Source organism: Zootermopsis nevadensis, unplaced genomic scaffold (assembly GCF_977971745.1).
Source record: "Zootermopsis nevadensis isolate Lab colony 2312 unplaced genomic scaffold, Znev_1.0 Znev_ptg000029l, whole genome shotgun sequence".
NCBI lineage: Eukaryota > Metazoa > Arthropoda > Insecta > Blattodea > Termopsidae > Zootermopsis > Zootermopsis nevadensis.
Window position 1 is genome coordinate 4,964,207 of NW_028259161.1, and position 16,380 is coordinate 4,980,586.

The 16,380-nt window shown below is 40.1% G+C and overlaps 1 protein-coding gene across 2 annotated transcripts in view; it reads left to right on the top strand.

Annotated features, from left to right (window-relative positions):
* The window catches only part of LOC110835786 (uncharacterized), a 768,515-nt gene that overhangs the window by 20,779 nt on the left and 731,356 nt on the right, over positions 1-16,380 (top strand). For both annotated transcript variants that reach the window (XM_087358219.1, XM_087358223.1), the window contains exon 2: positions 7,518-7,605. Coding sequence is in view for 1 of the 2 variants with exons in the window: in XM_087358223.1 (XP_087214349.1) it covers positions 7,518-7,605 (88 nt within the window). In the remaining variant the exon portion in view is untranslated. The remainder of the gene's footprint in view (positions 1-7,517; positions 7,606-16,380) is intronic.

Genomic DNA, 16,380 nt, shown 5'->3' on the forward strand with positions numbered 1-16,380 from the left:
AACGACTGCAAGACTCATATCTCTAAAAGATTTTACTTCACTCATCGGCACGATACTTTACCTGTAAAATATCACAGAATATGTTTTTGATCTTCTTAAGTTTCTCGTACTTTATTCTATATGGACTCGAAATGAAAGGATAATATTGAAATTGATCTCGAGGAAATGGATTTTGGAGATGCGAAATGAATGTTACTGGCTCACGGCAGGTTCCGATGGAACTTTATTAGCAACACGTTGTCGGCCGTTTCGATATATTCCACATTTTGTGTGCTCAACGTGAAAATTCTCCATTCTTAAGTGAAAATAAATGTGTAATACAGTTCATAGGGATCGTTTATAGTAGAAAAATAAGAAGCATGTCGATTAAAATAACGTTTTATTCACCTTACAGAATTGTGGACGGACTGACGGGTGAGGTATTACAATTCGTGTTGTTGGGTTTCCTGGCCTTGTCCGTCGCCTGATGTTCCGAACAGAACGATTCGGAAACTGGGTCCATTTCCTTGCGTTCTGTCCCGAATATTTGGCGATGGAGAGAGTACACAAACTCACCAATTCTGACCTCACGCAAAATACGGTCTGCTGACTATAAGTATATATATGCCACTGTTAAACAATTTAGCTCAGTATTAACATGTGACTTGCATTCGTGAGGTGGCCGATTCATTTCCAGCCTTCGGTTATGTTAATTTTTCCATGGTTACACTGAACTTTTCTAGACGAGTTTCGAGATAAATTGAAATAGTTCATGATCATTTCTCCCACCGTTCTTCGTATGCCACCTTCTAACATCCTTGCTGCCACCCTACGCTGTAGCGGGTAAGAGACAGGAAACTGTGTGGATCATATGCTTTGCGTAGGTTCTTATCTTAGTAGGACGTGGAGTTAAGGTACACGCGCGCTTAAACGAGACGCGGGCACTGAAGGCAATAATAAATTCACTGCATGGCGCCAGGAAGTTAAGAGCTCGTTTATATGTTTATGCTTCTCTCAGTTCGTCACCCGTCACTTGTGGCACGATAAGTTGGTGAAGTAGTACATGCACTTGGCTATCACAAAAACGTAGCATTGAGACAGAATTACATGGACATAAACTGCACCCGGGACATAAAAATGCAGTCTGGGTTCCTCCCGCTGGCCTTCGCAGCGGCCGTTGTGTTCTGCCACCCACCCACTCTGCTGCTTGAACCAGCTGCGTCCCATTTCGGTCTCATTTGTTTTAGTTCAGTTACAGTTCGGTTTACAATGACAACAGGAGGGAAGCATGAATAGAATCAGGAGGGTTTCCTGAAGAAGTGCACAGAGAATTGCTACAGTGTTGTAACAGAGCGCTTCATATGCAACGCAGACCTAACTACTGCACATGAACACTTTCACGCGCAATACGACGAAACCAATTGCAATGTTGCAGTCCGTGTACTGTTGTATTTTTCGATACTTTCGTGACAGAAAATGCATTGCAAAATGCTTCACGATCAGGAGCAAACAATTTTCATGCGAAGTAATGTTCGAGGATGAACACAACTCTCCTTCTTAATACACCGGGCGTAAGAAACTTGTGCTCTCCAGGCTACGATAGTCTCAAAAATCAAAACAGGTTAGGAGCCTCTTCTTTCCTTCTAGCTTCAAATAAGGTTGTAACTTCCAAGAAGTATATAGGTCTCAGGATGCACGATCATTTGCCCTTATTTCCGTACAAATGCGCACGTGCATTTTAGTTTTAGTAAAATCACTTCATTGTACATTCTCCCTTATTCATCATTCATAGTTATCTTATCATGTTAAGTTAGATGCTACAAGACCTCATCAGTTTAGGTAACGTCATTAACGAACCTCACATTTTCTTTGGCCGATGCCGAAACGTCGTGTCGTTCAAATCCCGGACATGTTATGTTATTAGTATTAGCGTTTGACACGCCTTTCGAGCTATATATTGTTTATCTTGATATCCCAACAGCGAGACGTGATTAACTCGCCCTGATACCTGCTAGACTTGATTGCAATTAAATTAATTTAAATTAAATGCATAATCCTGAAAACCATGGTAACAGCGGCTTCAGATATCGATTCGAATAATTTTTTTCTCGTTTCGTAAATATTAATAGTATCACAACAGTAGTTGGACATTAGTACAACACAGAGACCTGGCCTACCATCCTACGAATTAAAATTCAATAAAATTAAATGTTTGATCGTGGACACGGTGGCTTGAAACATATACCATTAGCGCTTTATTACACAAAATAATAAGGGTTAGTGGACATGTGTTAAACACTGATAATTAAATCTACACCGAGGTTGTATGCCTCTTTATATTTATGATAACTGACGGTGGCCATGTTATGACGACACACGTCTGTCAGTACGTGATGAAGTCAATGCATATGTATTTAGTAACCACGCAGTCCATTTCTCTTCTAGCATATCAGTGATCGACAGCGGATTTTTTATTTCAAACAAAAATTTTCTCGAACGCAGTCACTGAGGATGTTGATTTTTCTGCCATGAGGCTTGCATGAAATCGATTTACTATGCCCCGTCTACAACATGTCATATAACAACTTTGTTTACAGTGTACCACTGCTCTCGGTAACTTTTTCCCCCCCGGGTGTGAGCTGATACACAGATCATTAATTTCGTTTTGTGGCCAAGTAAAGCCGGGGTCCATGATTCCCTCACGCATCACGCACGCTCATTCACGCAAATATGATGGAAAATTAATGAGTAGGTTGGTCGGTCGGTCATCAACTATTACAGCCTAGCTTCGTAGCATTGTTTTCAGCAAATATGTCCAATATAAAATTGCTTTGTTCTCTACCAATTTTCTACTCCGGCCTATTTTAATGCAATATCCAGGGACGTAAACATCTTTTCGTCCCGTACCGATTTTCCGTTTATTGCAGGTAATTACTTCTGGGTAAAACCATACTGCATGAACCACAAGTCAGAAATACAGGCCTATGTGCGATACACGTACTGAGCGGTAGGCCTGTACGTTTATCTGTTGTTCTCTTTGCTTCACGCCCAGTCAGAGTATTAGCACACATTCAGCCTATTATCAGACTTGTTTCCTATCTTTGAAAGGTGTCTTCTTCCTCAGAAAAAATCAGGCAACAGAGAAGAGAAAATGATAAGCGGTGTTTCTTCCGTTAAGTTGCCGTGTCTTATTTTCATTTCTGCTTTAAATATTTGTCATTTATTATATTGATTTTTAAGTTTTATTATCAGTTCTAGAGAGATTTTACGTTAAAGGCAGTCTTCCGTTTAAGAGAGGCTCCGTTTTATACAGGCTATATGTATGGCGGACGTACTCACTCGTAACCCCAGAAGTAGTTGGAGGTGAGTTTAGGAAGTTGAGTGGGTCCCACTGACGGTCTGAAAGTTGGGAAAGAGAAAATTTCTGCCCTGCCTGGGTCTAGACCGCGAAAAATGATACCCATAACGGATCGAAAATGGGACACACAGGAAAATCGTTCTGATTATCGATGTACGAAAATAATTAAAAACGTCTTTGCACAAAGTAAGAGCTCCAATTCACATCATCACATTTTGAGATCTGAGATTCACATTACGGTAATGTCGATCCATGTCTTTTGGGTTGTGACGCCGTATAGTGTTGTAGGTGGGTTACCAGGGTGCTGGAGGAACATGTCGCACTTACTATTTTTAAGGTTGGAGTGACGAACCTCTTAAACCACCCACAAAACTACGCGGCTTCACTATAAAGATAGCCGTCTAAATCGTGTTTTATCCATGGATGGGTATTTTTCCAAACTTCGCAGACTGTGCGAAAGACTGAGATAAATTATGTGAAATAGTACTCGGAGCGCACGGTATTCTTGGGTCTCCCAGGGATGTATTCACAGTATGAGAAGCTTCCTTCTACAGTCGAGGTATAAGATCTGCAGACTTAGGGCTGTTTTTTTAACGACGAAGGCGCTATCACAGGCCTGGTCTGCATAAGAAGCTCTTCTGACATCCGGGCTTATAAAAGCATTTCCTTTGCATGTCTGGACATGCGTCCCTCGGCAACATGAGCTCCGTCTGAAGGCTGCAGGGTGTCGCGACCTTACTCAGGTCTTGTCTCCTGCTTTCTGTTTCGTTTGTTCCACTTACTACGTTCCGCACTGGTGCTTCAGAACTAGTGAAGAAGATTATGAAAATTATAATTACATATTCTGGTTTTGCATTATGTCTACACGTAACCTTCAAAAGCCTTCATAACCTTCATACGTCTGCTGCAGGCATTACATGAGATTGACACTTGTTGTGCCTAACAACAGCAACAACAACAATATTCACAACACGTAGTGGCACGCCCTATAACTAATCGTTACTCACTCATATTAATATTAATCTCGGCACCTGTTGCAACTCACCAAGTACTTCTTACGAAATGTGCAGCGGGGAGGGTCAGAGAGGAAGTGATCGTGACCCATTTTAACGTACTGTGTTCAACTGACGATCATAGAACCTTATTACTGTGACCTTATATTCATTACAGTGTCGCATGGAATATTGTAATCTATGGGGAAGTCGCTGTGAGAAAACGATAACATTTAAAAGTTTCCCCTGTAACTCAGCGTCGTGATATGAAGGTGAATAGTAAGCGTGGAGGTAAAACTCCTACACCTTTGAGGACTGTAGGTGGAGATGAGTGGTAGCTTTACACTTCGGCTACTTCACTCCAGTGGAATGAGCCCCGTACGTGTGTCAGTAGGCCTGGACGGGAACCGAAGCCCGGCCGTTCAGTGCGTAGACAGTCTTTATTTTTTTGACTGAGCTTGTTTCTGCTCTGTCCCTAGAAGAAAAGTGAGCAGTTCAGGACAGATGTGGGTACAAAATAGTTATTACTGATTCATGTTCGGTTTTTTTTTGTCTATTTGGAACAAAATGAACCTGCCGAAGGAGCGAACAGTTAATTTGTTATTCCGATCTGTTTGTGTTGGTACTACTGATTAAGTTGTGGTCTACGCCAGTCTGTAACTTCCTGGAATTATTGTTTGTTGACCTTCACAGGATATTCTTGCTTTTTAAGTACTCTGCTTCATGTAGTTGGTTACATTTTTGAACGATGCGTTTTTGAGGAAAGATTATAAAATTAAATTTGCCCGGCGAACCTTAGTGTAGGACCCTTCAATATCAATTTCATCGAAGTCCTTTGAGTAATTCGGGGTTGGAACATGCAGACGGACAGATATTAAGTAACGTCTGTAATTTGATATCACTCCGATTTTTGGGGAATACGCAGAGCGAGTTCGGTCATTCAACCTGCTATATCGCTCTCGTACTCCAGGACTCGTCGATCAGAGCCCGTCTATGAAACTTAATACTCTTATTTTAGCGGTGTGGGCTATGCAAGAATTGATGCACTGTTGCGTCGCAGTGGATATGACAGCGTTCTTTTATCGACAGCCTTAGGTTTCCAGTTGACGGCCTCTTGTACGCCTGCTGTCTAGATCACGGCTGTGTGTAACTTCTATTACTGGAGTAATGTGTTCGTAGCATAAAACAATTTAGATCTAGGTGTATGGATGCTTAGAGTATATTTAAAGCATCTGCTTTTTATAATCTAGTGCCTTGGACGATAATAGATCTTACGTGATAGCTGTAGGTTGCTTGTTTGCGACATTTATCTGCATAATAACGTACAGCTTTACACTCCTCAAACCTTTCAGTGGTAACATTTGTACAAAATACGAAGTTTGTGAATGCATTTTAGCAAGGACGGCAAGAACTCTCACTGTGTAGGAACCGTGGATTGATTTGTGGAATGTGAGGTTATTTAACGACGCTGATATTAACTACAGGAGGCGTATAATGTAATGATATATGATTATGAACCAGAAGTTTTTTGGAAACAGTTGGCATTTGTATATTTCGAAATAGAGCAAGTTCTTGTATTGTGCCATTCGCTGCGGAGATTCGAATGGGGTACTTATAAATTGGCTGTTACAAGATCCTGCTCAATCAGAGTCGTAGATTAGCTACATAGAACTTAATGTAGCTGATTTGATGATGCTATGAGCCTAAAAATGCACAAAGTATTTTGATGTTGGCTTTTGGGTAGTAACGTCGTGTGGACTGGCAGGTGGATATCGACGTTTCTGAAGTTTTCCACCCTCCAGCTTCATGGCTGAAGAAGGATGCGGTATGTTTCTCTGAAACGCTGGTATCCACCTACCAGTTTATAAGATGTTAGTTCCCAGAAGCCGACAGATCTGATCTGCGAGTTCAGATTCGTACCTCTGACCCATCGAATACGATCAGAATACTATGACAATGATTCCATTTTGAAATTGCATAACGTGGGACATCAGAATTGTACTCATGATCAGATGTTATTAGTGTTAGCGAAGCAAGGAGACTTCGATGGGTGACATATGCAGCACGTATTGTGTTGAAGGAAAATGCATACTTTGAATTGGAAGGTATTGTATTCTAAAATAGGGGAGTATAAAGGTGTGTGCTTGTTCCAGCTCTATCAGATTGTAGGATCCAGTGTCTGGTTGTTTGGAGCGTGGTAATGAACTTGCTTGGATTTTTGGAGTTTTTCTTGGCTAACTGTATGACTTGTTTTCTCATGGAGTCTGTTATTCTCTTTGGAACAATTGAACCATTTATTACAGTTAAGATTTTCCTGGTTTCAGTACAGAACCACGATTAATATTAGCCGAAAGATAAACGTAATTAGTGTCACATAACAAGGTTTAATTTCTGAACAAAGAAGTTGAAGATAGCTTAAGGAAAGAAAAGGAAGTGGGACCTGTCTGGAGCACGTGAGGTTGGTGGGTGTGAGGGTTTGCGCAACTTTAGCAGCCACACCCGTACGTGTCGAGATGCTATCAGGGCCATGTCAGCGCATCCAGTTCAGTAGCAATACGACATGGTATCAGATTTTATCTGCCCTGAATATATGCATCTGGAATCGAAGTACTTTACTGTAAATAAACTTACCAATTGACACGTGCCTTTGTGAGGAGTGTTGTACAGTTGGTTTCCAAACATTTGTCCTTGTTACGTGTAATATTTTGGACGTTTCAGATCCCAAGAATCCGAGGCAAGGATTAATTAAATAGTTGATCACTTTGATTGCCAGGTTCGGCCGGGCATTGTGATCGTCGATTTGTACCGTTTAAGAACAACGCTTTCAAAATGCCTAAATAAATCGCTGTTTTTATTAACTATGATTCGAAACAGGTCGAAGCCTAAACAGTTTTTCACTTAAAAAGGCATTATGACGTGTGAGAATCGGATATCTCTCTCTCTATGTTGGTCTCTTTACCGCTTGAGCTAACCGGCTCTGTTTCGAAAATTATGCAACCTATTACACCTACTTATCGTTTCATTAACCCTGTGAAGCCCAATGGTAATTATATTTACCACCTGATTTCATAATAATGCTTTTACATTATGCGCACAGAGTGTAGTTGTGGATTTAGTATGGTTCTCAGGATAAAAAGTGTTCCCATCTACTTGAACCCTGTTAACATGTTCACACGTTGGTTTTACAGTGTGTGTTCCCTTGTTCTGAGAGGAGTCTGGCCACACGACATCCATCGCCAACTCCACTCCACGGTACACGACGTCCATCCTTTAATGGTGAGTGATAATATTCCTTTTGTTATTTTCTGTTCGTCGTTGGTCAGTGCAAGAGGGAGAAGAAAGGAAATGCAAATGAGAATAGTGGAGAATATCAGTCAGAAGAGGAGAGGTTTTAGCAGAGGAGCAGAATTGAGGTACATCACCGAATTAACCGCAACCCTACTCCGGTCCGTGTTCTGGGTTAGAAAAAATCCAATCGACTTCAACTCCTGTCTTCCATAGATTCAGCCTGAGATTATCCTACCATCTATGTCTAGGTCTCCCCAGCGGTCTCTTCCCCTCAGGCTTCCCAACCAATACCCGGTACACACCTCTTGTCCCATCCATGCGCGCTACATGCCCAGCCCATCTCATTCTTCTCGACTTAATCACCCTGACAACACTGGGGGAGGAGTACAGATTTTTAAGCTCATCATTATGCAGTTTTCTCCACGCCGCATCGTCTTCCCTCTTAGGCCCAAATATCCTCCTCAACACCCTGTTCTCAAACACCTGCAATCTGTGTTCCTCCCTCAGAGTGAGAGACCATGTTTCGCACCCATACAAAAGAACAGGCAAAGTTATAGTTTCGTATGTTTTAATCTTTAGGTTCTCAGAAATCATATGAGAAGACAAAATAGTTTGAACTGAGAAGTAGCAAGCATTTTTTGAGTTTAGTCTCCTCACAATTTCCTCATGAATATCATTCTGATTTATTATTGTTGTTCCCAAATATTTCAACATTGTCACACTTTCAAAGGATTTATTAGCTGCCTGTCTGCTGACGGGATACTAACATGTACTTAGTTGTTTTCTGAATTTACTTCTAGCCTCACCTTTCTACAAGCTTCTAGTAAAACTTCTCTATTCCTCTTTATTGTATTTATATCATCACCAAATAAATTAACATCAGCAGCATATGCCATTAGCTAATTTGTCCTATTCAATTGCAAATCCTCCTGCCTATTTTTGACTTTATTAATGGCGTATTTTAAGACAAAGCTAAAGAGCGATGGAGATGGAGCTTTCTATTTCACATGTTAAAATCTCAAAACTCTACGTACGTCGTTTGCAGCTGACTGCAAACTGATCCATTGCACCCCAGAACAGTCCGTTGGAATGGATGGGAAACAAAGCGAGTAAATATGAATGATTGTTCTTGTTTTCGGACGCTGGATCAACTGCTTAGATTCTCGGTGTTAGTGTAGCTTCTAATGAGGTGCGGGATTGTGTTGGAACATGCTATTATGGTCAGTTTTAGGGGAAAATTTTGGTGTTTACCCAGAAAAACTGGGGAATGCCCCGAAAATTATCAGGATTTCGGTAATGTTCCGATCCGTTGCCTACATTCATGTTTTAATTTCTAATCGACCTGACCTGTGGCTGCATGACCTTCGTACCGACGACCATGAAGAACCATTTACATACCAAGGAATTAATAGGTCAGACAGAAGGACAGAGAATTTTGAAGACGAAGGTAAAACACGTGTTCGTAATGTATTAGAAGTTCTCGTAAATCTTGTTTCCATTTGAGACACGACCTCAGAGTAAGGAACAGCTGAATGTGTTTCTCTCTGAACAAGTCGAAATCGAACCTGGGTTTCCTGAACGCGTCTCCTGTGATGTTGAAATCGTTTAACGTGATAGTAAGTTCCTCGTTGGATTTAACGTCAGTGAATATTAATTGAACTCAACCGACGGTTTAGCTTACAGTGTGTACAATACGTTACATTTCACATTTGCGGTTAATGAGCCTATAACGCAAGCACGGTGCAATCCAGCCAGATAAGTGTTAATCCTCAAGATTTCTGCAACTTGTGCAATACGCCCACAATTTGATCTGCGCCTGCCATGAGATACCTCTCGAAGCTCCCACCAGCAGATGAAGATAAGCTAGCCCGTTCAGGAGAAAATGCTTCAGACAAAAAGCTGCCAAATTAGAAACTCCCTCCATGGCACACAAACTTTCTTGAGTGGATGATAATCACTCAGGCAGTCAAGAATTTTACTCCAGGCTTCATTACCGTGTTCACAGGAGCCTGAAACCGGACTTCGTCTTGAAGCAGATGTATCCATTACACACCCTCGTATTATTTCTAACAATAACAATCAGCAAATTTCGAAAGTCTTGTACCGATTCTTTAATATTTTCTGGAAAAAACGTACATGCTGAATTTCTTCAAGTCTGGTTAACGTTTTGTTGGTGACGGGATTTTCTCTTAGATCTCATGTGCGTATTAAAGATTTGTTACCCATTTGGTTTCTAAAGCAATGCATTTTCGGTCCCTTTTTTCCTTTCGCGACACATTTACCACTCTGAAACTGAATTTTGAAATTACCGTTCTTAAATATCTCATCGTCAAATAATATCCATGTGATATATATATATATATATATATATATATATATATATATATAATGTTGTTATGGGACAAAAGAGTTTAGCATAAATTTTAACAGACACTTTTATCGTGAGATAAATAGAAAATATTGTTTTAGGTAGTCATAAAATTCACATCGTGTTGTGTCGTATCCACAGGTGGTGTCTGTGTTTCGCTTAGTGTACAGAACAGCAGAAACTGAGAACCCACGATGTGACTTAACACTTTCTGTTGACGCAGCTTATGCCAGTTAGATTACAGTTGGTAGCATTGGCTGGACGTGAGGAGATTTCCATCTACAACACACAAACTCTGGGTTGTGGCTTTATGATTCCTTTCATTTTCACGTCCATATTTCTCGTTGTAGTTCAGAGTGAGCAGTTGAAATTTTAAATTTATGTTATTTAATGCTCTGTCTGTTATATAGGATAATATAAGTTTATTCAAATTGTACTGCATGATAAAATGGAAAAACAAGACACGTATTGATGACTGAGGTATTTAGTCTCGTGCCATTCTCAAAGCAATACGGCAATAAGACATATTACGATGGGGTGCGCGTATATGTATGTAGCTCGGACGAAGGAACACTTTTCATCTTCCGACTTCCTGACTCAAATCTGTTCCGACTTCTTAAGTTATGTTCTGAACGGGCACGCTGTTTCATATAAATATGAGGCTTTTATATAGTATTGTGTTGTTTATTTAACGACGCCGTTAGTAGATGAGATTATGTAGCGTCGAATGATAGAATGATACACGAATAATGTATTGGTAGTCACGTGGAAGGAAGCGATCGTGGCTTATGTAAAGCTACTATGTCAGAATTTGGTTTGAGGTACTGAGGTAAATCGCGGTAAACATCAGCCAGGTTAGATGGTGTGACGGCTGAGATTTGAACCTGATCCTTCAGATACGAAGGAGCAGTTCTAACCACTCTCTTCATCACTGAGACGACTGGCCTGAAATGTGTGAGGTACATACAGGCGTCTATCGTTATTCGCGGTTTATTTCAGTGTCATGAGGGGCATCAGTCTCCTGTTCGTGGCGAAATTTCAAAACCTGTTGTTACATTAGAATCGAAGAACTGGATTCTCAGGAGCTCAACCGTCACGTATAACTAAAGTCACATATGTTATCACCTCCGCTAGATCTGCAGAAGAGAAATACTTTGCCAACCACCATCGCTGCCATTGTCAATGTCATCCTTAGACCAGTACGAAAGCTCCTTGCCAATAGGCCTGATCACACATCAACCCAAAAGTGTGTGGGAATTCTTATCGACTCCAAGCATATGCCCACTTAAAACAGGTCACGACAACTTCTTCCCACATCCCTTACAAATCTGCATTCTTAATCACCTGTCATTTCTCATTTGGTGCTATAAGCCACACAGTCATTAAGAAAAGCAAGAAATGATACAGTGTACATGCAGAAACGTAGCCATTCCAGTTACGGCATTGAAAGTCGTTTTATTCCTATAATTATGCTATTGGTGTCGCTCCAAGTACTAGCGTACTGGAAATCGCAGATGCTCTGGGAATTGCCTACTATGATGTACAGTTACCTGATTGTGAAGGGAAGTAGCCTTGTCCAACATAAGAGGAACTAAAAACTTGTAAATGTGAATTATTTGTTGCTCTGTGGTGCCATGACTTGCAAGTTTTAATGTCTTGCCTTTCTTACAAGAATAAAAATAAAATGTTCACTTTGCACCTTGTATTTAACCACTGAGGTGACTGAGTATATAAATTCAGTTAGGAACACTTAGGCTTGAAGTGGCTCGTGACACTTTTTATATTCAGACGTCATAAAACCCAAGTTAAAAATGAATAGTTTTTGGCAAATAGTAAAGATTCAAGGTAGTGGGTGGGATTTCAAGGGTACAGACCGTTTGACGGACGGAGCAAATTTAATAGTCGATTCACAGAGTTGCGAGTGCGTCTAAGAAGCTCAACTGGTTGAAAAGGCCAGGCCTGAAACAAAGCCCGAGGTAGGAGGTTAATGTTGAAATGGATCTCAAGGGCAGTAATCTGTGAAGATGTAAACTTAACTGATCTGATTTATAGTATGGTCCAATATCTGGGTTTTATGATGAAAGTAGTTAACTTCAGGAGCCTGTAACAGCGAAGAATGCCAAGAACTGTTTAATGTCTATGCAAAATTCCCCGAAGATGTGTACCACAGAGTTAATAATTAGCCAGGTAGTTAATTAGTTGTGTAGCTAAGTGGTGAACTACTTAGCTAAGCAGGCGCTTGGCTAGGTTAATAGATATTTAATGTGGGATGGTACCTGATGGATCAAGTTTTAATTCCTACGTTTTTCTGAAAGACTTGTTTTACATCGGATGTCTATGAAAGGACTAATTTACTGACTCATCGACTTACGAGAAGTAGCAATTGGCATATGCGTACTGAATATTAATATAAATTGGTTTTGATCAAGCGTTTGAAGACGGAAGGCAGATTATTTTCTTCTCTGACACTGCGTGCTTTTTCAGATCGTAAATTGTGCTAACCTATTGAATTACATCAGTAATGTGAAGTTCGGTGAACTAATGGGGGCAAACCAATTCGTGAAAGTGTTGAGTGTTCCTAACGTTTAACCTTCCTATGTAAGTGACTCCGGTCCGTCCTGCTTTCTTGGAGTTCAAGTCCCGAAAGTTCCATCAAGCCGTACACCCACGTTCACGCATTGCAGAAGTAAACTGTGTTTCTGCAATAGGACCGACTAGCCTCTGCATGATGCGGCACAAGAGAAGTTCGAGAGGTTTTAGTGGGATCAAATCCCCGAAATTCGGTTATCGAGGCGGGACTTTCCGCTGTCGGTGTTAAACCTCGTTTGATAAACACGAAAGGGCATGCCAGTTTCGTATTTTGCGACCGTTAGACAAACAAGACATGTTCTACGGAAAAGGATTTTGATGAGAAACGACAACGGGTAATCTGGTTCTTGTTTGTGCTGGGGTCTCCAGAACGTTATTATCTCTCACAAGTCCAATCACAATCCAGAGGCAAATTGTTACAGCTGTAATCCTGGATACCGCACGCTGCAAGTTCCACGGAACACGGTTTGAGAATCAGGGGCGAAGATAATCGCGAAGGATTTGTTTCGCGATCCAATTTTCGTAATTTGGGGTCATGCCGAAGTTCAAAGGACCATTGTGACCCGGTTAGATGAACTGTTAAACCCAATTTGAATGTCATTCATTTAGTTAATGAAAGGGACAAGAAACGTAGATAAAATGCTTTAAATAAAGGTCGCTTGCTTCCATTTCCGTCTCTACTTGCATATCTTGCTTATTTGATGGACGATGGCCTTTTGCTTGGATAGCGTGGACATTATCACACTGTATTTTATTCTCTGCGTGGGAACGAACTGCTGCAGCTCTCAGGTTCAACGTTCTGTGGATGACAGGCACTGTAAACAAGTCCGTTATCTGTCTCGACGTCGTTTTACACCCGGTAAATCTGTTTTATAGTGGAGCACGATTACAGCGATATGCACATTAAGGGCTACAAGAACTATGTTCCATTTGCATCGATCAAGCTCCTATGCTGACTATTAGCCGGTGCTTCTTGAGAAGTAGTTCGTGTATTTGGGGGCACCGACAGGTGAAATGGGTGTTATTGCCAAAACTATCAGGCAGTTAGAATAAGAATTTGTAGTAATCGACAAGAAATACTGTAATAATTATAATGAAACTTGTCTCTTGATTAATATAGCAATACCAACCGATAGAAATGTAATTAAATGGAAGCGGAGATCTTGAAATACAACGAATGTGGAAAGTAAAAGCGAAAGTAATTTCAATAATTATATGAGCAACTGGAACTGTCTCCAAGTCACTCAAAAAATATTTGGCCAACATCCCGGGCGATCACGACATTAGGGAACTTCAGAAAACCGCCATTCTAGGAACGTCATACATCAGTCGAAGGACGCTCGTGTAAAATATATAATGCCTCACGCGAAATCAGTAGCAGCCAGCAAAGCTCAGATTGCTATGCTGATCGCCAACATCCGGAACGGAGAGGCACTTCAAGAAGAAGAAGAACACGTGTTAAAAAAATGTATTTAAGGAATAGTTGCTGCACTATGTAACTCAAGGGGCAAATTTTGTCTCAGGTACATAGAAGTAAATACCCCATAAAGTGGTGAATAGATAGAATAATGATTAGTAATAATGATAGGGCCAAACAGATGATAATGGTAAGAAATTGGACGTTGTGGTCGAGTGGACACCTCTCTTGCTTCGTACTCGGGAGGTGCCGTTTTCGAGAACACGACTTCTGGCCGATAAGAATAAATTTTTCTCTGATTAGTTTGATTAATTAATCAAAGGTATCGACCTCGGCTATTTTGTCAATTTTATTGGTGGTTTGCCAAACTAAACATTGATCTGTTGTGAAACTACACACAATGCTGCAGTCATCAGTTGGGTGTACACTCCACAACACCCACTGGCGTTTCTTTCGTCTGTTATGTTTCGATTAGTGTCGTATTAAGCAGTTTGTTGGGTATCTCATACGCCATTTCGAAAGTTGAAAATTTAATTTTCTACTGAAGAGAAGATAAACTAACGAAACACTACTCAAAGTTCTTTAGATTGCGCAGGCTGCTTCCTGTTTCAGCAGAAGTTGAATTTATGCGTTTAGCTCTTCGACAGGCGCATTTTGGATCTAATATAGAAAATACAATTACATATAATTTGGATGCATGATCGTTATTTACTTATCCTGCGTAGTTTTTAATCAAGTATTTATTGATTTTGTAATACTAAAATGGACTTTCAGGACACAAAGAAAGACTGATTACATTAGCGAGTTACTTCAGCTTTTATTTAAAACCTTTTTGATGCGTTGAGTAATTAAAAATATCAATTAATTTGGACGCATTTGCACGACAACAGATCTTTCAGTATATTTCTCTTTTTGAGATACTACCCACTGCTTTAAAATTCAGTTATTGTTTATTGATTTTATAGCTAGGCCTATTCGATTGAAGTGGCCTCAAATTTTTAATCTTTGAATGTAAACAATTTACATATTTACATGAAAATGTTTGTTTCTGATTAGATTTCTTTCGTTCCGTTAGACGACGACTGACTGTAGAAGAAAGGAAGTGCTCAAGGTCATAGCTGACCGCGATAGGGATCACGCCGGGCCATCCACATCGCAGGCGCAATTTTCAAATGAAATTTGTGTATGTGAAATAAAATTATAAATTTTGTAGGTTAATGAGATGTTTCGCTGTATCTTTCTATTTAAGAATAACGCCGTTAGTGTTAGGTCTAAATGTGGAGGTCAGTTTGCGTTACAGTTATAAACCGTCACACCTTTGAAATAATATCCCGTTACTTATTTAAACAGTAAGTAAATTTTACCTATAAACTACAGGAAAATGGAAATTGCATACAGAATCGATGTCACTGTGACGTGAATCGATAGAGAAAGGCTCCCACCGCTTTGGCTGGGACAAGGAAATAAACTTGGTGTTTAACGCTGCATTTTCAATGTAGCCTACTCAATAGACGAAAGCTCCTTCAGTAAGACAATACCAAGCCATATACTTCGAGCTACTCGCAACTTTGAGTTTAATTAATACACCGAAACAACATCTTGTGAAGTTTGGAGACTTCACTTACATTGTAATACGAAGCTTGTTTGAAAATTGTCGGTCTTCGTATTTCTTTTTTCTTCGCTTTCTGGCATTTTCCTTCTAGTTTAATACTTGTTCAGGAAAGTTCTGAAAGCCGTATCGGAATTGCAAAGGGTCGGTGGAAGGGCTGTTGCGTAGAACCATCTCTTCAACTAATTAATGAAACTGAATTAAACTGCTCGGGTCTAATGATCCAAAAGTTATGAATTTTTATTTTATGTAATTAAATCGACGGAACGTTCATCTCTTATTAACCGTAAAAGTGAAATCGTTATGCTTTATATACGTTTTGTTTCCACAGTACGTAACTGATTACAGTAAATTTCAAATTGACATTATCTTTCCACCTACTGTACAAGCTTGGGAGTCTTTCTATAAGAAATTCAATACGAGCCATTGTGAAAGCGTCGGTGGACATGTTTTAACATTAGCTTTAAAAGTCAGAAACATTTCATAATCTTGAAGTAGAAAATACTCTTAAAATTGAACTAATAGTTTTATTATGAAATTATTAATTTTTGCGTATGCTCCTGTTGTGTTACAATGCTCTCCTGACATTTGGTCTGTGGGATCTGAGGAAAAGCATGAAAGCATGACGCCTACCGAGATTTGAACCGGATACCTCAGGAATAAAAGTCAGCAGCGTTGCTGCATTGTGGGTATGAAGCTCGTACATGCAGTGAAAGTTTATGAAAAACATTGTTTGAACTACGAAGTGGGAGAGTACGTACCTACGTACAGTCGTGTACA